At 45.2% G+C, this 23,791-nt stretch overlaps 1 protein-coding gene across 4 annotated transcripts; it reads left to right on the top strand.

The window, feature by feature from the left end:
* The first annotated feature begins 1,634 nt into the window (after positions 1–1,634).
* On the top strand, positions 1,635–19,727 carry LOC123026989 (sideroflexin-1-like). 4 transcript variants are annotated; one of them, XM_044437294.1, is made up of 11 exons: positions 1,635–1,717; positions 6,737–6,903; positions 7,813–7,983; positions 10,312–10,410; positions 11,795–11,870; positions 12,459–12,544; positions 12,895–13,022; positions 14,215–14,264; positions 14,786–14,835; positions 15,551–15,598; positions 17,141–19,727. In XM_044437294.1, the coding sequence occupies exons 2-11, from the start codon at positions 6,740–6,742 to the stop codon at positions 17,235–17,237; spliced, it is 969 nt and encodes a 322-aa protein (XP_044293229.1). In that variant the 5' UTR covers positions 1,635–1,717; positions 6,737–6,739; the 3' UTR covers positions 17,238–19,727. The 4 variants fall into 4 exon arrangements, 3 of the variants coding, with proteins under 3 accessions (XP_044293229.1, XP_044293218.1, XP_044293243.1); XR_006415432.1 differs by lacking the exons at positions 1,635–1,717; positions 17,141–19,727 and adding exons at positions 3,859–5,555; positions 13,864–14,018 and having other exon boundaries at positions 15,551–15,568; XM_044437283.1 differs by lacking the exon at positions 1,635–1,717 and adding an exon at positions 3,861–5,555.
* Positions 19,728–23,791: the final 4,064 nt, after the last annotated feature.

The raw sequence follows: 23,791 nt of genomic DNA, 5'->3' as shown, positions 1-23,791 counted from the left end.
GGAATTGAACAAAAAGGGCATTACTAGAGATTTAATACTGCAGACCTTTAAGAACTGGTCAGGAAAATAGACATACTAGTTCTATATTAGCAAAACAAAAGGGCTATGAGTATTATGGCAAGAGATTCATAATTTCCATGGATCTGTTGACATGCTCTGAGAAAGAAATGTTGAAATATTTGCTTTGCAATATATGTATTTATTTGCCATCTGAACAAAGAACCTTTAAAATATTTTAAATAATTAAAAAACAATATTTCCAGGAAGATTTCATTGCTCAATGAATGTCCTGTGACTGCATCTTTGGTCATATTAGCTCATGAATATACACAAATAAATTGATCTAGTCAACTGAAATACTTAAAAAACACCTTATATAGCAATGTATTAATCCGTGTTTCATTCATAATAATTGTACATATAATTCAAAGTAATTGATACATCAACATTTAATAGTGCAATCCTGTCCATGTTTGCTCAGAAGTCCCATTACTCATGCACAGGATTGCATCCTGTGCCTTTCAAATAATGTAACTTGAATAATACAGAGAAGTGTTTTCACATTTAATGAATGTACACATTTTCTGTCATATTTATTAGATTTTCATCCTGCCCTTAAGAGTCTTATGGCATCTTAAGTACCCCAATCCTAATATTTTCAGAACTTCCATATTTGTAAATATTGGGATAAGCGAGTTCCAGTTTCCCAAATGTGCAGAAAGTGTTCAAATATGGAAGAGGTATACTAAAGATATGTTTCAGCATCAGATACAAATTCAGTAGGCAAAAGCAGCCCATAACCAGCATGCGGGTCTCAGCTGGGTCACGTGTGCACTTCCTATGTGAAGCTGTTCCCTTTCATCATATACACAATCGCATTTTTTCCTAGAGATTCTGCTTGCCCCCCTAAATTATGCTGCCGCGCATCCGTCCTTTTCCTAGATCCACAGAGCCGTTGTATCTGCACAATGCCCACTTGCCCTACACAGGCTAGTAAACAGGCTAGTAAGGCAGCCCCCACCCACCTCGACCAGTTCTGCGGCTGGGGCAAGCCGCACTCTCTTGTCAAGGACCCCACAGGTCTCCTCTCCCAAGTCGGACTGTCAGCAAGGAGGGCAGAAGAAGGCACTCTGCGCATGCTCAAGGGCACGTTTCGTTCGCTTTTCGAGAGGCTGCGCCGACAGGCTGAAAGATGGAGCTTCCCATAAAACGGAGCCCGGCGGCCTGCGTTCACCTGCAGGACTCGAACAGCCGCGACCGGCTGCCGGGCGAGCGCAGCACCAGCGCCTCCCCTCCCTCCGCGGCCAGTGCCCGGCGGCACGTAGCAGGGATCAGCGCTGCCGCCGGAGAGCCCCGGGCAGCAGAGGCGCCGGCGAGGAAAAGGCCAGCCGGGCAGCTGGCAGGCCGCCCGCGCCGCCTAATCCGCCCGTGCAAGCGCTGCCAGGACGGGCAGCCGCGGCGACGGCCCCACCCTGCCCCGAAGCGCCCCGCCTCGCCTCCCGCGCCCTCCCAAGGCTCGGAGGAACTTGCTAGGCCGTGGCCCAGCCTCTTGGACGCGCCCCCGCGCCCCTCATTGGCTCGCTCGGCGAGGGCCGGGATGCTCGTCCGCCGTGACAGCCAAGGAAGGGGCTGGCCTTGCAGAGCGCAGCGCAGCGCCGCCGCCGTTTGAGAGCCGCTTGTGTGGGGCCGTTGGGTGAGCCGCCGCTTGTAGGAACAAGTGAGTTCAATCCGCGGGAGATCGCGGCCCCAAGTATTCCAGGGTGCGACGCGCGCGCCCCGACCTCGTCCTGGGCTCCTCTTCCGCGCCTCCTCTCCTTGTTGCATTTCTTTTCATCAGCCTATTGCTCCTGATTTGTTCCGATTCCCCCTCCCCCCCGCGCATTCTTCATCCATTTCTATATGAGTCAGTGACTTTGGGAGGGCGCCAGGCGCGTCACGAGCGCTTGCGTGCGCCCGCGGGTGCCTCCCTGCACACGCCGCATCCAGTGAGTGGGTAGGCATCGTGCCTGAGGCGCAAGGGGCCGCCTGGCCGGCAGGCGTGGAATGTGAGTCGGCGGTCGCAGCACATAACGGGATCCGCCACCCGAGCAAGCAGCCTCCTCCGGTCTCAGCAGCGCCGGACTCGTGGCAGTCTGAGCGCTGAGTCTGAGCAGCGCGGCGAGTGTTGCTCGGAGAACTTGTGCGTGTGGAAAACGGCATGGCTCGCGCTGGATGGCATCTTAAGATTGACCATGCGGACATCCTGACTACAGCATTCATTCAACCTTTCGCCTCTCTTCCTCCAAAATTCTTTTTGTGTAACCCCTTGTCTAATGAAAAGACCAGAAAACATGCACATTTGGGGTGTGCCTGAGAGTGATTTTTGTGTTTGCCTAAAGTAATGTGGATTTTGGAACCAGGTCAAATGAGACTCATCACCCTGCTTTTCTTTTTGCCCCCCACTCCCTTCTTTTTTTGCTTCTTCTTGGACCTCCTGAAGGATGCCAGACAGATACATGTTTTAATAGCAAAAGCCAGTTTAAAGATTGCAGAGTGTTCTTTAAAATATCCTAACCTCACTAAGCTTGGCAGAACTGGATGGGCCATGACTTTTTCCAGGAAGAGCACATCCATCAAATGGGTGCTGTTCCAGCTGACATCTCCTACCCATTTCTCCCCTCCCCAACTTGTGGGGGGAATGCTAGTCTGCTGTTCCCAGATTACAGGGATTCCAGAGCTTATGGAAACTGAAAGCAACTTGAAGCCTTATTTATTTATCTATCTATTTGCACTTGTTCAAAGGAGATCACCACATCTCTGTTTCATTCTTGCAAGAACTCCGTGAGAGAGGTTAGTCTGAGAAAGATATCTAGCTCAAGCTCACCAAGTGATCTATCTTCATTGCTGAGCAGGGATCTGAGATCCCACTTCCATGCTATGCCCCACTGGCTGGGTTTACAGCTTCTGGGGTTATAAAGCACCCCAAGAAGCCATGGCTGGTTCTACAGATTACTACCCATCCCTGGGCTTGCTGTGTTACCTCCAACCCAGGCAACACAAGCCCAGGGGTACCTAAAGCACTGGAGAGCCATTTGTCAACAGTGGCCAGAACGCTTGCCCTCATGCTAAGCAGTACTGGGTGAGGGGCATTTGGGGTCAGCTGTCGCTGCTGTGCATTGCTGCTGCTGTTGCTGACAGCGTGGTCCAAACTGGGGATAGGCTCATAGAACAGGAGAGTTGGAAGGGGCCAGAAAGCCATCCAGTCCAACCCCCTATTCAGTGAAGGACACCAGGTTAAACCATCTCTCTTAGATGGCTGTCTGGTTGCATCCTGAATGGGAGAGCCCACAAACTCCTGCGGTAATTGCTTCCATTGTTGTTCTGCTCTGACAGTGAGGATTTTTTTTTCTGACATCCAGCCAGAAACTGGCATTCTGTAACTTGAGTCTGTTATTCCATGTCCTGCACTTTGGGATGATTGAGAAAAGATGCTGTCCTTCCTCTTTCTGACAGCCTTTCCAGTACTTGGGGAGTGCTCTCATATCTCCCCTCAGTCTTCCCCTCGCGAGGCTAAACATGCCCAGTTCTTTCAATCTCTCCTCACAGGGCCTTGTTTCCAGGCTTGTTGCCCTCCTCCAAACTGTTTCCAGCTTGCCTGCATCTTTCTTGAACTGTGATGCCCAGAACTGCACACAGTACTCCAGGCGAGGCCTAGCCAGTGCTGAGTGCTGGTAGAAAGAGCGCTCGGCTGTAGGCCTGGGAGATCTGGGTTCTAGTCCCCGCTCAGCCATGGAGCCAACTGGGTGACTTTGGGCCAGTCACAGCCTCTCAGCCCAACCTACCTCACAGGGTTGTTGTTGTGGGGATAAGATGGAGGAGGAGATGTAAGCTGCCTTGTGTTTTCCGCAAGAATAAAAAGGGTGGGATAAAAGATAATGTAATATAATGTAACAATAATACTCTCAGCAAAAAAATGAGGGACAGAAACCCTAGTAGGTAGGTATTAAAATTAGCTTCGAGCTCCGCTTTCGTGGCTGAGGGCTGTTGGCCCAGCTAATCTGAATTTATGTCCTCTCTCTCTTTTCCCTGCCCCACCCTACCCCACTGCCATGGGTAGATTGAACAATACCCATGGTAACAAAAACTTGCTTTGCATGCAGTTGTCTTATTGGAATTGTTTCATAACATCACATAGTTCTAGCCCATTCACTAGAATGCAGGGTTTTAAACATTATACACTTTGTAAAAGTGTGCAAGTCTTTTTGTTATTATTAAAAGGGGTGATAGAAGATACTCCCTGTTCTCTCCCATAATGGCACCTGTCAGGAGCGGTGGGGAAAATATCACAAAGTCAGGAAAAGGCTACTTTGAAACATAATTTCCCTCTACCATTTAAGCTCAGGGATAATAGAATCATAGGGCATTTTAAAGTGAAACTCAATTCTCTGCTCTCAAGCTTTTTGTAGAACAGCAGCAGGCAAATAAATATTCCTGTGAACTTTTCCAGGCTAACAGGGAAAAGGTACCTCTTGCTAGCTTCATGGATGCTACCTTTCACCACCATTCCCATCTTCACCTGAAATTGACTCATTTCCTTGTTCATGCCATTTTGTCTCACTAATGAGAACAGAACTTAAATCTCTGAAATGTCATTGGGATCGATCTGTATCCTTGCATGTTCTTTTGTGTGCAATCTCTATAGGAAAATGTTGGCGTAGTCTTTCTAATAATACCATGGATTATCTTTCCTGGCTTTTTTTGCTTTTATTTTGCTTCTATGTCTCACAAAGTGTTTATTCAAAAGGATTATTCCTTCCAGAGAAAAAGCAAAAATATTAGAGGGAGACATTTTACTTTGAGGCAGGGAGGGGAATGTTTGTTATTTTTCTCATCACCTCGGTAACAATCTGGACATGGAAAACAGGATTTAAAGGGCAACTGCTGTTTTTTCCCCAAAAATGTAAAAGGCACTGTAGGGAGTGATTCCCTTTCTTGCTTAATGTAAGCCCTGCTTGATGTAAGTCATTTAAAATGAAATATAACTGAAAACATTTTTTGAAAGTTCAGCTTTAAATGCTAGGCAAGCAGTAATTTAAAAGGTACATCATCTGATCTGCATTGCCCTGCCTCCTCTTTGCTTTAGGGATGACTAAGAACAAAGGCTCAATCCATTTTTGATCAGAATTTACTGAAATTTGCACATTTCTTCATATTAGGAATGGAAAGAACTTCAGTTTTTTGAAATGTGAGTGTTGAAGAAAGTAAAATTGACAAATTTGCCCAGAAGGTCCAGAAACTAGAGGCTTCCCGTAGGCTTCTTAAACCTGGCGCCCTCCAGATCCTTTAGATGCCCATCATGGCCAATGGTTAGGAATGATGGGGAATTGTTGTTCTAAAGACCTGGAGGGCACCAGGTTGGGGAAGGCTTCCTTAAGAGGACACAGAGAATCCCCTGATAATCATTAGGCAGGGAACCCCAAGTATGTACAAAGACACTCAGGAGCAAAGTGCTAGTAGCTGAAGCTTCTCAGAAGGTGGCAGAGGAGGGGAAGATGCGGTTGCCTGTGAATATAAAGGTGAGCTGTGATTGCAGATGGCACCAAAATATGCTTGTATGACTCTGATAATATGTCTTGTGTGGTTTGTTCTTGCTTTATTGGATAGGACTGCCTGTCAATGGTTAACAAAAGTGCATGACATGGGCTTGGATTCTAGGATAAGAACTTTGTGAAGTTCATGGGAGGAGAGTTCCCGGTTCCCTCACCCTTCCTTTGCAGGCCCTTTCCCTGAAAGGCCTTTCTACTTGACTGGGGGCCTTCTTGTACAATATGGGATGTGCTTTCTGGGAGAGGTTGGGATCAACCCAAACTGGGCAGACCTTTGCCCAATTTGGACTGATTTCCTCTCTGTCCCAACAACTCCTTTTCCCACACCCTTCGAGTGGCTGGCTGCAAAGCGGAAAGGGCTTTTTAATGCTCCTGTTAATTTTCTTTAATATTCATGCTGAAGGAACTTTAGCTGGTGTGAAATGGGACACCTGTGGAAATTTCCCCTTTGGCACAACTATTAAAGTGCAAGAGCTGTGATTTCTCCTGCTTCTGGCCACCATATTTATTGGCTGAGAATTTTGCTGCAGGCAGGACTGATCAAGCTAGCTTTGGTGCAGTGTGGTTGTGTGAACACATTAGTAATGCCAAGGAGCTAGAAGGGGGTGCAAGCTACATTCATGTTCTGAGTCATCTAGGAATAACTACTGGATCTACAGACCAATGGGCTATTTTTTCAGGTACATGCAATAATAGGCACTCTAGTAATTTCCATGCTTGAAGAAAGTCAGGAAAATCCTTCATCCTCTTGAAGTACTGGAAGAACCATTTGGAGCCTATCTTAGGAGTCTCAAAATCTGCATCTAGGAACATAGAAAACTGCCTAATACAGAGCCAGACACTTGGTCCATTCAGCCCAGTATTGTTGGAGACTGACTGGCAGCTGCTGTCCAGCATTTCAAGTAGGGTTTTTTCCCAGTCCTGTTTGGAGTCACTGGCATTTGAACCTGTGATCATCATCCTGATCATCCCCTATTGCTTGAGATTTGGGATCAGAATCTTAGTTACTAGACAGTGTGAAACGACGGCAATCTACAGGTGAACATTGTGTGGCTCTTGGCGTCTTCCCCACATGTAGGTAGGGTTGTGTACTCCCTTGCCAGCTTGCAGCAACCCAGATATTCTGCTTTCCTCCCTTTGTCTCCTGGCAGAGGATGTCAGGGGAAGTGCCCTTGCACATCAACATCAAGGAGCCGCGATGGGACCAGAGCACCTTCATGGGGAGAGCGAAACATTTCTTCACAGTGACGGATCCCCGCAACCTTCTGCTCTCAAGCAAGACTCTGGAAGAGGCCCGGAGGGTGATTGAGGATTACAGGTTCTCTTGTTAGTCTGGGGATTGTTTTGGCTCTTTGGGTTGTGGTGGTAATAGCAGTGGCTAGGAGACTAGGAATCCTGAAGGATGTTATATAGACTGTGGGACATTTTTATGCATTTGATACAGTTGTGGCACCTCCCATCTCTCTATTTAATGGAAGTGAGAGATCCCCCCCTTATTCCTCTTCTGAGTGCTCTCCCGTGGTTCTCTGCCATTCAGTCTAATGACTGTGGTAAGTAGCATATTTGCAGTGAAGCAGCTGGAGAGAATGGATGCCAGGTGGGGCTCGGCATTTAGGCAGGCTGGGCAGGTAATGCTTGCAGAAGATCTGTGGACAGCCTTGCTTTCACTGCCGTCTAGTACTCAAATTCTCCAGTGGAGTAGTGACTATTTGGTGCCAGGCTTGGCTGTAGCTCAAGTCCATTGCACCATTTGTAGAGTGTAATGGCCCCATTTCCCCCCTCATCTTCCTCATTACAACTTGCTGGAGTGGTACCAGTCTCAGGATGTCTCAAAACAGAGCCTCAGGGCAACTGGAAGCTGGGTTCAAATCTTCACTTGGCCATGAAACCCTAAAGCTGGGGCCAGTCCCAGCTCTCAGCCTGACCTCCTCAAAGAGTTGTGGGGACAGAGTGGAGGTGAGGAAGACTATATGCATTGTCTAGAATGCCTTGGAGCTAAGATGGGAAATAAATGAGATCACATTCATTCATCTCCTTTCTCTTTCTAAGTGCCTTGTTGCCCTGACTTTCTCTTGTAGCTGCAGATAAAGCTGCTTTGTCTCCAAAACCTGCCCCAAACTCTTTTTGGTACACTGCACATGCTGTTTCTCTCCTGCAGTGACTTCTGTAGCATAACCATTCCTTTCCTCAAGCTGCCTCCAATCTTTTGTCTTGGGAATCCTTCCAGGTTGGGGAAGGTGTCACCAGGACTGACTGAGGACCAGTTGTGGCGGGCCAAATACATCTATGACTCAGCCTTCCATCCGGACACCGGTGAGAAGATGATCCTGATTGGGCGAATGTCTGCTCAGGTGCCCATGAACATGACCATCACTGGCTGCATGCTCACCTTCTACAGGTATGTCCACAGCTTCCAAGTTCTGCTGTCTTGCAAGGGGACAGTGCAAGTAGTGGGAGTGGGGCTGGTGGGAGACAGGTTTTACGAAGGGTCTAAATATGTGTGGCATGACACCGACCTATAACGGGCTCTTTCCGCATCTTCCTTTTTCTTTCACTAAAAACATTTTGGACTGGACCAGATGGCAGCACTGGAGAATGGGGGCTTAACATTTCGCCCCATGGCACGGAGCTATTACCTTGCCAGACCTTGGTAAATGCTAGCTATGGGGCAGAGGAAAGATTTAGGTCAGGGAATGTGGGTGGTGGAAAAAATAACCCTGGCTACCCCAGTGTTACCCCTTGATGCAACTTGCCCACGGCCCAAAACATGGTTGGTTTGAATGCTGCATTGTGTTTCATTCTGCCCTAAATCTGAAGGTGTAGGGAAGATTGGTACTGGCTGGTCTTTGGATCCCTGGACAGGAATAGGGAAAGGGCTCCTTTAAGCTGTTGCAATAGTCCCTATATGTGCATTTTGATGCAACTAAGTCAGTGAGCCACACTTCCCCAATCTGGAGTCTTCTTCCTATTTTGGACTTCAGTTTTCAGCATCCTGAGGCAGCATTGCCAATGGTCAGGGATTTGAGAACAATGTCTGGAGAACAATGAGTTGGGGGAGGCTGCTGTGAAAGTGTTTGTTTATGTTTGTAGTGTCTGCATGTGCAAGACTGAGCATGACAATGGATATATTATTATAGGAACTTATTTTATTATGTGTTTTGTTAATGTACTGTTCATGTCATAGTATTTTATTGTAAACTGCTCAGACAACCCTCTGGGCTATGGGACAGTAAATAAATGTAATAAATAAATAATTGGGGAATGATTGGGCATATGCGGAACTTTGATAGAGCATTTTAAAATCAGAGTTGGTGTGAACACATCTGAACCAGTGCTGTGATGAGTTGGTGCCCATGGGCACTCCGGCTAAGGCACCAGGCCTGATGCAACAGAGTAACAGGTATTGTCTGTCAACCTGGAGTGTGAACAAGCCCAGGCTCCTGAGTCTTCAAGCACTCTCAGTCCCTTGAGAACAACTGGCCAAAGATCCCACCGGGGACTTCTGTGCAGCCCTCTTGCATCCACAGCTAAGCTACAGCTTTTGCTCATCACATTGTGAGTAACCTGGTTGTAAAATTTTTGGTTTAGCATACCAAAAATGTGGTGTGCCCTTTTTAGCTTCCTCTCTTTTACTTTCCAAAACACACAGACTGGGTTTTGGTGAAAACAGGTTAAAGATTTCATAGGGATTATGGAAAGAGTACAAAATGGGGACAAGGTCAATCAGTTTCAGAGCATAAAGCAATAAGCAGCTTAAAGTGTCAATTCAGTGGTAAATGAAAATAAAATAGAGAATATAATCCAGCTAGCACAGATCGCTGTAATAAATTTATCTTGGTGGTGCGTATGTCAGATCTTTTCCCTTCTTTGGGTAAATTTACACCCTAGTACCTATAGAGAGGAAAACCTTGGCGCAATCTCCTCTGATCAAGCTCTTCCTCTCCCCGGGAGAGTTGCTATTAACAGCAATACTGAGAAAGACCCCAGACTTTCTTTCCCAGTGGAGTGTGTTTTCAGTGCCCCCTTCTTGCTTTGGCACAGATTACAGAAAAATCATTTGCTTTTTGTTGACTGACTGTCCCAAAATTGCTCATCCTCAGCTCTGAGATGGACTCCAGAAGATTCTTCATTGTTTAAGGCACCTGGGTGGTTTACTATTCAATAGGTTTGCTAAGTAGAGGCATGTGGCCTCCCCAGCCAGGCATCTGCATTGCATTGCCAGCGTCCAGATGGCCTGGCCTTTAGCTTTAGCAGAGAGCTGCAACTGATTACACAAAGGGATGTCTCATGCTCTTGGACCTGGGCGAGATGGAGTCTGAATGGCTGCTGCAGGCCAGCCCTAACAAGGGATTACATATGTGTTTAGAGCTCTGGAAAGTTGAGCACCTGCAGCAGGCCAGATGTGTATGAAACTACTTGGGTATTTCTGGGACTGTGCATCCCATATTGCCCATGTTTTGGGTGTTTTTGTGTGCATGGGCAGGCCAGAATGTTCATGACAAAATCTAAAAATGTGAGTGTGTACAGGAGCATGAGCTGAAAGTCCTGTGACTTACAGATGAGTGTACAAAACCACAAGGAGGCTGTATTGAGTATGTGCCTGTGAGCTGAGACGAGCACACACTAAATGGGTACATAGGGCCCTCCCGTCATTCTGGTTTCTGTCAAGCTTGGTTTTGTCTGCCTAGTGCTCTGTGGGAGCCCTGACTTCTCTCTTTTCTTTTAGGACAACCCCTGCTGTGTTATTTTGGCAGTGGGTGAACCAGTCATTCAACGCCATTGTCAACTACACTAACCGGAGTGGGGATGCCCCCATCACTGTCAAGTAAGAAGACCCCAAGGCCATTGGGGGTGGATGTGAATCTCTGTGGGGTCTTGCACTGGAGAGCCATGCAACTCTCTGGGATCACAGCAGCTGCAGGCCATGATGGCAGCAGGCCGTGCAATTTTTTAGGACTTGCGGACCATCAAACCCCGAATGGTCTGCTCTGTAACCCCAGAGGGGTGTGCTGTGCGATGATTCCATGCTCGCTTAGAAATGTCTGAATAGAGTACTCTTGATCTGGCCAGCTGGCTGGTTTTTTGCTCATTTCCCCACAACGAATAGTCAGCAAGCTGTGCCACTGAGCATTTTCACTGGTCTGTTTTGCGGTGTTTTCCCCATGCCTCAAGATTCCGCCCTCCTAAGTTGCTTTGTATTTCTGCAAGCCTGGAGGTTTCCATCAAGCATGTGGATACCTTTCTCTTGTTAACGGCTCATGCTGTTTGGGCTACAGAAGGATTCATGCTTGAGGAATGAGTTTGCAGTTTGTGTATTGAATGTTATATTTCAGAGTCAACCTCTAGCACTGAAATTTGTTCTAATATATAGTTGGGATTCCTCAGAGTGAGGGTGGGGGAGATATTATTATTATTATTATTATTATTATTATTATTATTATTATTATTACATTTCTATGCCGCCCCTTGCTGAAGCCTCGGGGCGGCTTACAACACAATAAAATACATTGAAATACAATAGAACATAATAAATTACCATTAAATACAAAAATACAAAAAATACACTGAGATACAAACAAAATAATATAAAATTAAAATTAACAGTATAAAATAAGTAAATAAAGAATATAGGAGGAGAAAAGAGAAGGAAGAAGAAGATAAAAGTGGGGATTTGGGAATGGGGAGTAAGAAGTGGGAATTCAGAATTGGGGCAGGGGAGGAAATGTACCTTGGGCCTGGGACAATAAAAAAGTGCCTGCAGTTCCAAAGAATTATGGCCACATGAGTCCAGAGGCTTGAAATTTTGTCCTCACAGCTTCTAGGTTGAAGTTCTAGAGAACACCTGGGGGATAATTTTTCAGAGATGAACAAAGGAAGGTAGCCTGGACTGGGGGCAGTGTGCCCAAAATTTGTGAGTTGCAGGGACTGGTGTTGGCAATTTTGTCAGGGAAGACTGAAAGGAAAAGCAGGTGGGCAGTGGTAAAGCTCTGCTGCCGTGATGGAGACCTGATGTGTAGAAGCAGGAGAGGAAAGTTGGGCAGGAGGGAGAAGGTAGCAGCTCTAGGAATGGAGTGTCCTGACATGGGCACTTAGCCCTGATTCTTCTATTTTGACCCAATAATCAAGTTCTGTTTCTAGGGATAGGTTTAGGGGGTGGGCTAGATGGGAGAGTCTCTTGGCCTCACCAAGGTTGCCTGCTTTCTTTGCAGCCAGCTGGGCACTGCCTACGTCAGTGCTACCACTGGAGCTGTGGTAACAGCACTGGGACTGAAGTCTCTCACCAAGGTAGGGAATCTGCTGGCACTGCCTGTCTGGGAACAGAGTAGGATCCTCTCTAGACTAACCCCCATGGCATGATTGAGACAGCTGGGAGGCAATTCCTGTTCTCGGTGCTTTTGCTGTGCCATTTGTATGTTAACCGTGCAACCCGCTTTAATGAAAATGACTCTTTTTCATTTAAGAAGCACATCATTTATGGGATCTTTGTTAAATGAACATATTCCCATTTTTGCATGTCTGACATGTTGACATCCATCTGGAACACAGTTGTAGATTTCATTGCAAATTGCTCCTTGCATTATTCAGAGGCCGGGCAGAAAGGACCCGTTGTTTCTTCTTGCATCAAGTTTAGCCCATGGTTGAAGCAGCATTTGCTGGAACTGACATGGCGAAAGATGAAGGTTGACGTTTGATTGCATTGAAGATTAAGAGACATGTCCAAGTTCACCCAGATAATCAGCGGGGGAAATTAGCGTTAGTGCCTGATTGCCCTAAGTCTTTGCACTCATATAAAACATGAGTTGTGCATCCTGCAGATACTTTGATCTCTAACGTGGCTTTCTGCTTCTCTTTCTATCTAATCCTCCGTGGTAGCATTTGCCACCAATCATTGGACGCTACGTGCCTTTTGCAGCTGTGGCAGCTGCTAACTGCATCAACATCCCTTTAATGAGGCAGAGGTAAGACTGGACTCACGTGTTGCTTGAGGATCTAATGGGGACCTGCTCCATGAAGTCAAGGTCCTCAGAATTTTCTACAGCTTGCATTTTACTACCACTGGTGATCTGATCCAGCAGGGCTTTTCTTATGTTTTTGTGTGGTCCTATACCTCATTGTACCCGATAAGCCTATTTTGGGTAGCCAACAGGGTAGATATTTTTGAGAACAAATCTGGTCTCATACTTCTGTCTGGGAGGTGAGGAAGCTTGGAGAACTTACGCTCAGAATTATGGATTTACTGATGGCAAGAAAAAGGAGAAGCTGCCAATTGCAATAAAGAGCTGCATTTTTTCCTCAACCATTTCTACAGGGAGCTAAAGTTCGGTATCCCCATTACAGATGAGAATGGAAATCGGCTGGGTGAGTCCAAGAAGGCAGCTCAGCAAGCCATCATCCAGGTGGTGGTGTCTCGCATCGGCATGGCTGCACCTGCGATGGGTAAGCTGCTGCTGCATTGGCAGTTGCTCTTAGCTGGAACTAAAGAAATACTAGAAATTCAGTGCATATTCTCTAGTTGTACTCCAATAACCCCTGTTTTTACTTCCCCATCAAACTTAATTTCAATAGTATCTTTACCTGTGATATGTTGCAGTATTTAGGAATACTGCAGTTGCCACCTGGCAGGTCAGAGTCCTTGTGCATCTAACCAGCAGCACTGTCTACTCTGACTAACAGTGACTCTACAGGGTCTCAGGCAATAGCCTTTCCCAGCAGTTGCTGCCCGATGCTGTTAACTTTGAGGAGTGGGTTTGTTTTCTTTCTTTGTCTGATGCATAAATGCCACATACTTTTGTCCTTAGGTCCTGAACATTTCTAACATGGTAAAATCCCAGTTAGGTCATTGACCTTATGTGGATTCAGTGCTTGCTACTGGATTCAAGCCATTGTGGGGCAAGAAAAAAATTTTTTTTAGGTAATATACCATTTAGGATTTAATCCCCCAGTTGCTGGCAGGGTGACTTAGGGGCCATAGGATATATTGAATCTCCTCTTTGGAGAGAGAGAAGTCTGCCCCTGAAGTGGGAGATCCAACCTCAGAACTTTCCTCCTAGCCACTATGGAAACCTCCACCGCTGGTTTATCTCCAACATCAAAAAGAGGACAGAAAAGCACGCAGGGAGACTCTAGGAGATCTCCATATCTCCTGATCCCCAGACCTGCTCCCATCTGGGCCAGTCCCAGAGCTAGTGTGGATTTAACGTGAGGGAATCTGTGAAAAATAAAATGAAAGGCATGGCTGGGGAAATTAAACAGCAGTGTTGCTCCTTCTTCACTTCAGCCTTACTCATGGGAGAGCTTTAGATATGGCGATTCATCGACCTGCAGATCTCCTCAGCACAACAGTCAGGATTGGTACACTAGGAATAGACGTCAGTTCTTGCCAGTTGGGGCATTAGACTGAGCAGCAGCATGAGAACGATTCATACTCAAATAGTAAGTTTCAGAGTACCCTCAAGCAACTCCCCCAAATAATTGGCTGTTAGGCAGTACAGAAGTTGAATGAAAGACTGTTTGACTGTTTCTGGGAATGAAACCAGAATGCCCCCTTTATTCCTTCTCTGTGCAGACTTGCAGCTGGGTAGGTGTGTCCTCCATCCTTTCCTTACCTCCTCTCTCTTCTTCCTCATAGCCATCCCTCCAGTGATCATGAATGCACTAGAGAGGAAGGCATTTCTGAAGGTAAGTCTTTTGGACATTGATTTGAGACTGCAAATCTTAATGCCTGCAGCTCTTGTTTCTTTCCTGGCATGTACCACACTTATTGTGCAGTGAATGTTCTGCTTTATCATTTAGTCATACAAAATCTAGTGTTTTTTTCTTTGTTTCTGTGTTGTGTTGCAACCCCACAGCTATGGTGGTGGGAGGGTTTGTTTGTTATTTTGGAAGGTCTGTTTCCTGCCACTTTGGGAACAGTGGGATCAGTTGAAGTGCGGAAGACCACAAAAGCCATCAAAGCTTCTGTTGAAGGTTGGCTGGCTTTCTTCTGTTTTTGTAGGCTTTAAACCTTGGCACTGTGCTTAGATAAAATTGCATGATGCCTTTGCTCACATAGTCTCTGGATCAGGCTCAGAAAAGTTCACTTAGATTATCCCCTGAGAATACTACTGCTAAATCTGTGTGGACCACAAACTGGGTTTGCTGCTTTGCTGTGAGTGAAGCAGAGCCGTGAGCGAAAACCACTCCTCTGTGTTTTCTTCCAGCGATATCCCTGGCTGAATGCTCCTCTGCAGGTCGGACTGGTCGGACTGTGGTAAGCGTGCTCTTTCCCTTTGTGCAAATAGGACCACCTTACATCGGGGAGAGAAAAGGCTGCCAGTGTTTCCCTTAGCAGCTCATGAAGTTGGCTTATAAGACTATCTTTGCACTGGGATGAGGTGGTTGGAGTGTCAGAGGAGGACTGGGAAGATCTGGCTATGGATCCGGCCTCAGCTTGGAAGCTCATCAGGGGACCTTGGGCCAAGCAAGGCGTTTGAGTGGAGCCAGCTTGCAGAAGCAACAGAGGCCATTCTTTGAAGTAGTAAGATTGTGGCAGTTGGGCATATGTGTGTAATTAAAGGGCCTGATTCTTAGAAAAGAATTAAAATAAACATCAAGACTGTTGTCTCCCTGAGGTAGCTCACAGGCAGTGCAATAAGTGCAGCTGTTAACCTCAGTCATGCACTGAGAGGACTCCATATTCCAATATGCTGTTTCTGTGATGGCAGTTGACTTGACTTTTCAGGAAGTGGAGTGGTGGAACCTGAAAAGGTAGGGATGCTGAAGACAAGTTCCTCTGCTCATTCAGTGTACCAGACAGCTGTCCTGTATGCACCAAAAACACAGGGGCAAAGCATGTTGGCTCCCCCATCCCACCCCTCATGGTTGGTGGAGACGTTGGTTATTTCCTCTGGGAAACTCATGAGCCATCCAAGGAAGAAGTGAGATCTAGAAAACATCTCGCCTGTCTCTTGTCTCTCCTTCTGCAGTTTGGTGTTTGCTACGCCCCTTTGCTGTGCACTCTTCCCACAGAAGAGGTAAGTATTCCTCTGGCAAGCACTGACATGTTTATGATCTCTGATATTTGCAAGTTTGCATTAGTTTATTGGTAATCAGCAAGGTAGGATTTTCTTTAGGAAAATTTGGCATCTGTATTCCTCAGGAGTCCTGTTACAGGCAGGTAGCTGCAGCTTATCCATCAGTTCTGCTCCCTGCAGACAGGGTCACAGCTCAATGTTATAGTTTATACTTTGCATGCAGGAAGTTCCTGGTTCGATCTCTGGCAGCATATCCAGGTAGTGGACCAGGTAGCAGGTGATGTGGAAAGATTCCAGTAGATAATACTGGAGTAGGTGGGCAAATGGTGTGACCTGGTGTGAGATACGTTGGTATGTTCCTGTGCCTCTTCTCTGCTGCAGTGACTTCCTCCCATGGAGAAGGCAGTACCCCCTGCATTTTCAGAGACTGAACACCATCTGTCATGGTTAGGATGTTTGTGTCATGCTAAATCCATGGTCAAAATGGCCAGTGCATAGATTTCACCCTGAACAGAATTTCAAGTTGCCAGCAAGTGCTCACTTAGCATGACAGGTGTAGACATGTGAGAGAAACAGATAAATTTAATACAGATACAGGTTAGTTCAGCTCTTTGTGAAGCTGACCTGTGGATTCTGCAGCAGGCTTGCCCTTTCTGAGTCATTTGGCCTTTACTTTCTGAAATTGAACATAAATTTAGACATACAAAGATATGAAAAATACACCAACTGAAGATGCACCCTTTCCCCCTGTGCTAAAGTGCAAAAATACAGATGTGGCAGGGGGAATTTGTGTATTTGCACAAATATGCATTTTGGAAGTACATATTTATACATCTTGTTTTATTTTTCACCTGTAGTCTTCAAATACAGAAAAGAGCTTCAGTCAGAGCTAACCAGGATTCTGAACAAAGAAAAGCCACATTCTGTATAAATTATGTAAATATATGAATTTCCATACATTTGTGTATTCTCATAATTGATTCTGGGAAAAGACAAACAGCTATGGAAAAAATTGAGGCCCTATCTATCAAGCTGTGGAAACCACTGTAGCCAGGTCTAGTTGCAGATGACTACAATTCCCACTATCCCCAGCCATCATGGCCATTATATGATCACTGTTTAATAAACTACATCACACTTTACCGCTGGTATGATCATTTTTCTGTTTGTCCAGTCTGACCACACTCCTTTCCCCTGGCTGCCCACCTTTCCTCTGACTACCAGTTATTGGGGTACTTTTCAGGCTTTTTATAGTCCCCCCCTTTCTGAAAGGTTGAAATGCTTTGCTTGAGGCTTCATTACTGGCAGTAATAAATTTAAGTTAAAATAAACTGCTATCTTGGCCTTTTGCCTTTGGTTCCACGTGGCATTGGTATGCAGCCCCCAAGAACTTCTCGAATGGAATTTGGCCCTTGGACTGTGAGGGGTTCCGCACCCCAATCCAGGACCCTAATTCTCTAGCCTCCCTTCTTGGCGTCACTTCTGTGCAAACTGTACCTGTGATGGGGTTTCAAGTAAACGGTGTATCCTTTCCCTTTGCAGCTCGATGCGGGTGAGCCGCCTGGAACCGGAAATCCAAACTCTGATCAGGGAGAAGAACTCTGGTGTTGAGGTGGTCTATTTTAATAAGGGTCTTTGAGAGGTGCTTCTTCCTACTTCCCTGGTATGCAGCAGAAAGGATGGGAGGACGAGGAACCAGGGACCGGTGCTCCTGAGGAAGAAGTTACATGTTGTTATAGTATAATCTTTTAAAATGCTGCTCTGTTGTTGGCTGTCATATCTTGGCAGGTCCTCTATAATCTTCCTGGAATCAGGTGAACCCTAGGGGTAGATTGTAGTGTGGCAGCGGTTGTCCCTGCGAACAAAGCAGACACATTCCAGTCTTGACCCAGTTAGGTGTCGGGATCAGTGGAGTCAGTCCTTAAATAAACCCAAATCCCTATATCAGGCATAATTCCACAGTGTTCTGTAAAGGTGTGTGTCTCACTACGTATACAGTCTCTTTGAAATAATGTTGTTAAAAATGACAGATCATTCTGGGGAGAGCAGAATCTGTACAGCAGCTTGAATCCCTCAAGAATTGGCCTAGGGAGGAAATCAGCTTGCACTGCATCCAGTTCGAACAGGATGTATTTAGTGCTAAAGAAAAACATTGTGTTTCCTTGAAGAAGCTGTGTGCTTTTGTGATACTCACACCAGTGACACAGGAATGTGTTTGTGTCAAACATTCTTTAGCTTTACAAGCAAACAGGTTTGCATAAGAAACCTTGTATTTGCTTGCTACTTCCATCGTTTGCATCAGGGAAAATGTGTGTGTGCAAGAATGACAATACATGCCACCTTAAAACTACAGAAATCATGATACAGTTTGAAATTTAGTCAGATATGCATGTAAGAAAATAAGCATCTAGAGCCTTAATTGGTTATGAAGCAATTGATTATGCAAATATATGTGTAAACAGAACCAGCTAAATGCAAATGGATTATCTTTCAGAAATCGACAGTTCAGGACACACATCTAAAAGTTCAAGCAAAGGTGTGGTTTTTGTGGGTATTACAAAGGTACATAGAAATCAACAGGTATAAGCATATCTTTGATTTGAAAACCATAAAAACCCAACTGCAAAACCAAGTTCTAGAGGCCTCAATCCCCTTATTTTCTGTTTTCCTAAATTGTGCATAACCATAGCATCTTTTCATAATTTTACTGGGATGGCAGTGCTTTGTTCAAAAATAAGGTCAAAGGGCAATAGATGGAAGTGGCCTTCAGACTGAGGATCACTTCTCTCTGCTCATCATGCTATTGTGGCTTCTACATCATTTGATGAGGCAAGTGTCGTGGCAACAGTACCTCTAGGTGTGGTATGCATGCTGTTCTCCTCTCCCAAAATGAAAGAAAATTCCCTTCTCTGACCCTGCTTCACTAATATCCATGTTTCTGAACATTGTTTTTGTCCAAAATATAAGCTTGGGCAAATCCATCTTCTGTGTTATGTGGAAAATATATTGACTCTCCTTTAAAGCACAAATGACAATCTTTGGTAAGAAGTCATAAAAGTATCGATCTGGGATGCAGTCTGACTTGTGCTTTGCTGGAAAGACTGAGACAGCTGTGTGGGTGCTGGACGGGGAGAGGCACAGCCTCACGAGAGCGCATGCATCCCTTCTTTGACTCTTTATGGCTAAGTCAGGAATTGGTATCCAAGAAAGGAGGCAACATGTAGGCAGAAAAGTTTTTGCAGAATTTCCCTGTATTGATCATGGCGCTTGCGATGTAATCCTACAGTTCCTTCTGTCTGCCATGTAGACTTAATGAAAGGATCAGCAGAATTGCATGCAGTGATCAGATGCACTGAATCAGCACATTCCTACCCTGATGGACTCTTTGGGTGGATATGCCCATATCGCTCACTTAAAAAATCAAAGGCAGACGAGGGGCAGAAGCGCATTCCCTTCGCTGATGGCTTGGAGAGGTCGAACTGGCCACAGCTGTAGTGATGCTCGTTCCTGTAATCCTCAGTGTTCTGCATTCTGCACAATCCAGCATCAGCTGCTATTTGCTGAAGTGCAGAACCTTTCATTGAAGGTCATTCTGGCCACTAAGTTCATCATCAGAAGGGTCCAAAGGCATGGCTTAATTAAGCACCACCTGCACATCCACACGAAGCTAACTGGGAACTGATGTACATGATGACACACATATTTGCTTGCAGAGAGGGATCAAGAGCATAACTGGCCAGTACTGCCTTCCCCAAAGGTGTGGTAAAAGGTCAGGGACTTAATCCAGTTTTCTGTGGAGCAAATCACTTATTTTAATTTGAGCAAAGCAGCCTGGGCACATTTCTTTGCTTCTGTATAAATGTCATCATTGCTGGAGGTTGAGGGGTCCAGGAGAGGTTGCGCTGTGCTTTTTATGTTTACTCTTAACAAAACCTCGTCCAACAAGTTTATGATGGATTGCTTGATTTCTTTTCTCTTGTTGTATTATGCTGGATTATATTTGAAACATTTTACCAAACCTAAAACAATGTTTCCATGCAGGAATCCACACCGATTCCATGTCATACCTCCTGTATAGCTTTAAGCAAGGCAACTTTTTTGAAATAAAGTGTGTAATTTTAGTATCTTGCATGTGACTTTGGTGCTTTCTTGGAGTGACAGAACCAAAGCATTCTTTTATTAGGCTTTGTTAGGGCATCCCAAATATTTCACAAAATGCAAGTAAGCTTCCGAGTATTGCACAAGTCTTCATCTGGCCAGATGATGAAGCATAAGAGAGAGGAAAAGTGGCTGCTGCTGAAGTCATGGAGTCTGCATCTAGTCTCCAAAGTAGGCATAGAATCATAGAACAGTAGAGCTGGAAGGGACCAGGGGGCCGTTGGGTACAACCCCCTGCTCAGTGCAGGATACCGGGTTAAGCCCTCCCTCTCAGATGGCCGTCCAATTGTATCTTGAATGCTTCTAATGTGGAAGAGCCCACAGCCTCCTCGAGTAATTGGCTCCAGTGTTCTACTGCTCTTAACAGGAAAATTTCCCTGATATCTAGGCAGAATCTGCCTTCCTGCAACTTACGCCCATTATTCCATGTCCTGCACTAAGGGATTATCAAAAGAGATCCTGTCCTGCCTCTTTGTGACAGCCTAGCCATGACTAGGTTCTGTGTTGTAGCAGTGTTTTCCCCCTGTTTTTGAAAGCATTAAATCCAGCTGTTCACTATCTATAGGTGAGCCACATAGGTGGCATGGTAGATGGAAGACAGGCAGCAACAATTTTAACTCATTCAGGCTAGAAGTATATCTGCGTAGAAGTGGTTGCTGTCTGGTTCAGCATATAGTCTTCCAGAGCAGTAAATTGGGAATGAAGTAACGCTACCTGACAGCAATTTGCCAAACCTTGCTATGTTGGCTTTTCAATTGGCAATCCCAGTTAACTCCTTAATTTGCCCACTAAGTAACAGTAGTGCTTTTTCTGCCTATCTCTACTTGTACAACTTTTCTCTTCTGGTGAGTAAAGTAACTGTGAGGCTCTTGGTACCCTAAAAAGTGCTATGGAAATGATAAACGACAATGGCTAACTCACATCCCATTGATTTCTGTGGGTCTGCTCCAAGTATGACTAGGCCTGAATTCCAGCCTAATCAACACATGTAGCTCACTTATACTAAGTCAGGCAATTGCTCAGCCGAGCTCACTCAGTATAGCCAGTTTTCGCTGGCAGGCAGTGACTCTTCAAAGCAGCAACCAAGGGTCTTTCGCAACCTTAATGTCCAAGGGCCTTTTGGCTGAAGAAGGAGGAGATGGAACTCTCCACCATATTTAGTGAAAGCACATGCTTTGGCTCTGAGGAACAGCATGCTCTGTAGTTTGTTCTGGCTTCCAAGCAGGCCTAGCATCTTCCGAATTTAGCTAAGAGACCCTGGCCCTCGCTGACATGTCATATCTGTGGTGCATCTCCAGTGCTGGAGGCTGTATGTCAACATATCCCAGTTGCTGGGGAACATGGGTTGAGGGTGCTGTTGTACTCGTGTCCTGGTTGTGGGTTTCTTGTCGTTAGCCCTAAGTACGAACAGAATGCTGAAGCAGATGGATGCTTGGTCTGACCTGGCAAGGCTTTTCCTGTGTCCAGTGAAACAGTGACTCTCACAGGAAGGCATGACTCAAGTGAGAAATGACTGAGCCCAAAGCCGAGGGGAAGGGGGCAGGTGCTGCCCCGTGCGCACATCCCCATCTGCTCGCCACGTGAGCCTGCTGCCCGTCCCTCCTGCCGCTTCCTCCGGCTTAGCATATTGCATGGATGTGTTTGGGATGAGCCATCAATCAATGGCTGATAAATAATGCAGGAGTCTGCAGCGCAATAAGACCTGCCAGTTGCAATGCCGCCCTCATAAATTAAAGATGAAAAGGTACAAGGCTCTTGCCAGAAAAATGAAGACAAATTTTTAATAGCTTGCCAAGATGCTGTGAGATGGAATACGCAAGAAAAATGAATTACATTTTTATTATGTGTTTTATTATGCTGTAATGAACGGGATTAGGCAAGAATACAATACATTTCTAATGCAGCTGACTGAAAGAAGTCCCCCCACTTTCCCTCTCTGAACCTCTCGCTTCCTTTTCCTCCGTGTGCAAAGAATCTGACTCTGCGTTACAGAGCATTCAAAAGAGGAGAAACCGACTTAATGTGTAAGCACCCAATGAAAGTGAGGGAGATGCAGTCATTCTACTGTGGGTTGACCCAAACTACAAGATCAACAGGTCGAAGTTGGAGAACACAAGTGTGGAGTGGTGAATGAATGACCTTCTAGATGTTGGACCACACCTCCCCATCAGTCCTAACCAGGATAGCCAATGGTGGATGAAGGTTGCAAGCTAACATCTGGAAGGCCACACGTTCCTCATGCTTAGAAGAAATGGAAACTCCAAGTTATTAGCCAAAGATTTGACACATTATTTCAAAGCAATGTGTGAAAATTCAAGCTTACTTTACTGCTACAATTTTTGGCCATGTTCCCCTCTCAACTAATTTTCTCTCCAAATTTTTCTTCCTGTCTCAGACTCCTCTTATCTTCTGGACCAGTAGTTTTCAAATGTTTTTCTCCCTTCTCTTTGGACTATTTGAAAATTTCTGGGGGCCTTGGCAGATCACTTTTTAAACTTCACATCCTCCAAAAATGCACATATATAACTTACATTTTAATATGATTTTCTGTAGTGCCATCTTCATGAGATAGTGGCACGAAATTCATGGATCCTAGCACTACTAACTGGTGAAATAGGAAACTGGGGAAACCTAGGTGAAAATAGGAAACTGAATGAATACCACTATAATGAAAAGCACAGGCCTTTGGTAGGGCTATGTTAGACTGGTTAATAATTTGGCCCTGGTCAAACAACCTAGGATCTCCACATCAATATGTACAGATATTCTCAGCTGTCTTTCATCAGTTGTGTGGATTATATCAATGGAGTTTATGAATTATGGATTGTCTGTGGAACATTGCTTTCCTCATGGCCTTGTTCACTGCCTTAGGCCTTGCTTCTTACTTCTGGTCTATCTTTTCCCCTAATGTTTTCCTTCTGCTCTCTCTCTGCTTAGCAAATGCTTACTGGAGACCTTTTTGCTTTGCTTTCCTCTCTTTCTGACATTGGAACAGCTCAGCCAATCACAGGTAGAGGCTTCATCTCTTCCACAAAACCAACCCTCTCCAATCCATGTACTAAGCTATTGAAACAGAACTTGTAGATGCCCTGTATTTGAAGGGAACTTTTGTTTCAATCACATGGACTTATAAAACTAATGATCCAACCCTACCTATACTCAGAAAAACAATTTTGCAGCTTTAAAGGATTTCTTATAATAGGCATAAAATTAAATAGTCTTAGCTTCATGTTCTCTTGTGCTGGCACTTCTCAGTACAGTGCCTATAACACTGCAGAAAGGGTCATACAATGAGCTGTAATGTATTGATAAACACTGGGGCCACTTGAGGGAAAGGCTGACTGGGAGGTTGTTTCTATGCATCCTAAATAAATTTCGGCTGCATTATGAAACACATGAAACTGCATTTGAAACCACAGGTGAAACTAATTAAAGTGGACGATGTTACATCAAAGGTGTCTTACACGCAATACAATACATTACTGTACAATGCATGGAATTTGGTGTAGTCCATCTGATCAAATATCTACAGAACCAAAGGGCCAAGTAGCGCTTTCCCACTGTCATGGGGATTCATGCTGTTATATGATTTTGGAGCCACGTGCTCTTAAGTTGAGCCACACACACCCCATACATGCACACGTCTTGATGTCTATCAGAGTTGAAATGCTCTGTGGTGTCCTGGTATGACCTAAATCTACCTTTGGACCCCTTCTGCCTTGGATCCTTGTTTTGCCTTAGGAGAGATGGAATAATCAGTTTCAAGAAGGAAAATGCAGGCTAGAAGCTGTAATATGAAAGAAGGGCAAAATGCTGAACATGCTGTGCCTAGGAAGAAGAAACTAAAACATCCTTCCAGTGATCCTCTCATTTCCAGAGTCTATTCAGCCAGATCCTATCTCCACCCAACAACAGTGGTTATTCTAATTTGAATTAACTAGAATGTGTGTAAGTAAGACACAATAGATTAATAACGGGAGAAAGTGATGAGCTTAAAACTTCAAGCCTATGTCAGCTTCATGTATGTAAACAATT

This window comes from Varanus komodoensis, unplaced genomic scaffold, assembly GCF_004798865.1.
Source record: "Varanus komodoensis strain SLA01 unplaced genomic scaffold, ASM479886v1 scaffold1, whole genome shotgun sequence".
In the NCBI taxonomy this organism is placed as follows: Eukaryota; Metazoa; Chordata; class Lepidosauria; order Squamata; family Varanidae; genus Varanus; species Varanus komodoensis.
Note: the sequence above shows the minus strand (reverse complement) of the source record. Positions and strands in the feature narration are given on the sequence as shown.

Coding starts and splice junctions, on each gene's coding strand:
- LOC123026989 (XM_044437283.1), top strand. CDS start 5,532: ATGCGGTTGCCTGTGAATATAAAG. Junction 5,556..6,736: donor GGTTGCCTGTGAATATAAAG/GTGAGCTGTGAT, acceptor GTCTCCTGGCAG/AGGATGTCAGGGGAAGTGCC. Junction 7,984..10,311: donor TGCATGCTCACCTTCTACAG/GTATGTCCACAG, acceptor CTTTTCTTTTAG/GACAACCCCTGCTGTGTTAT.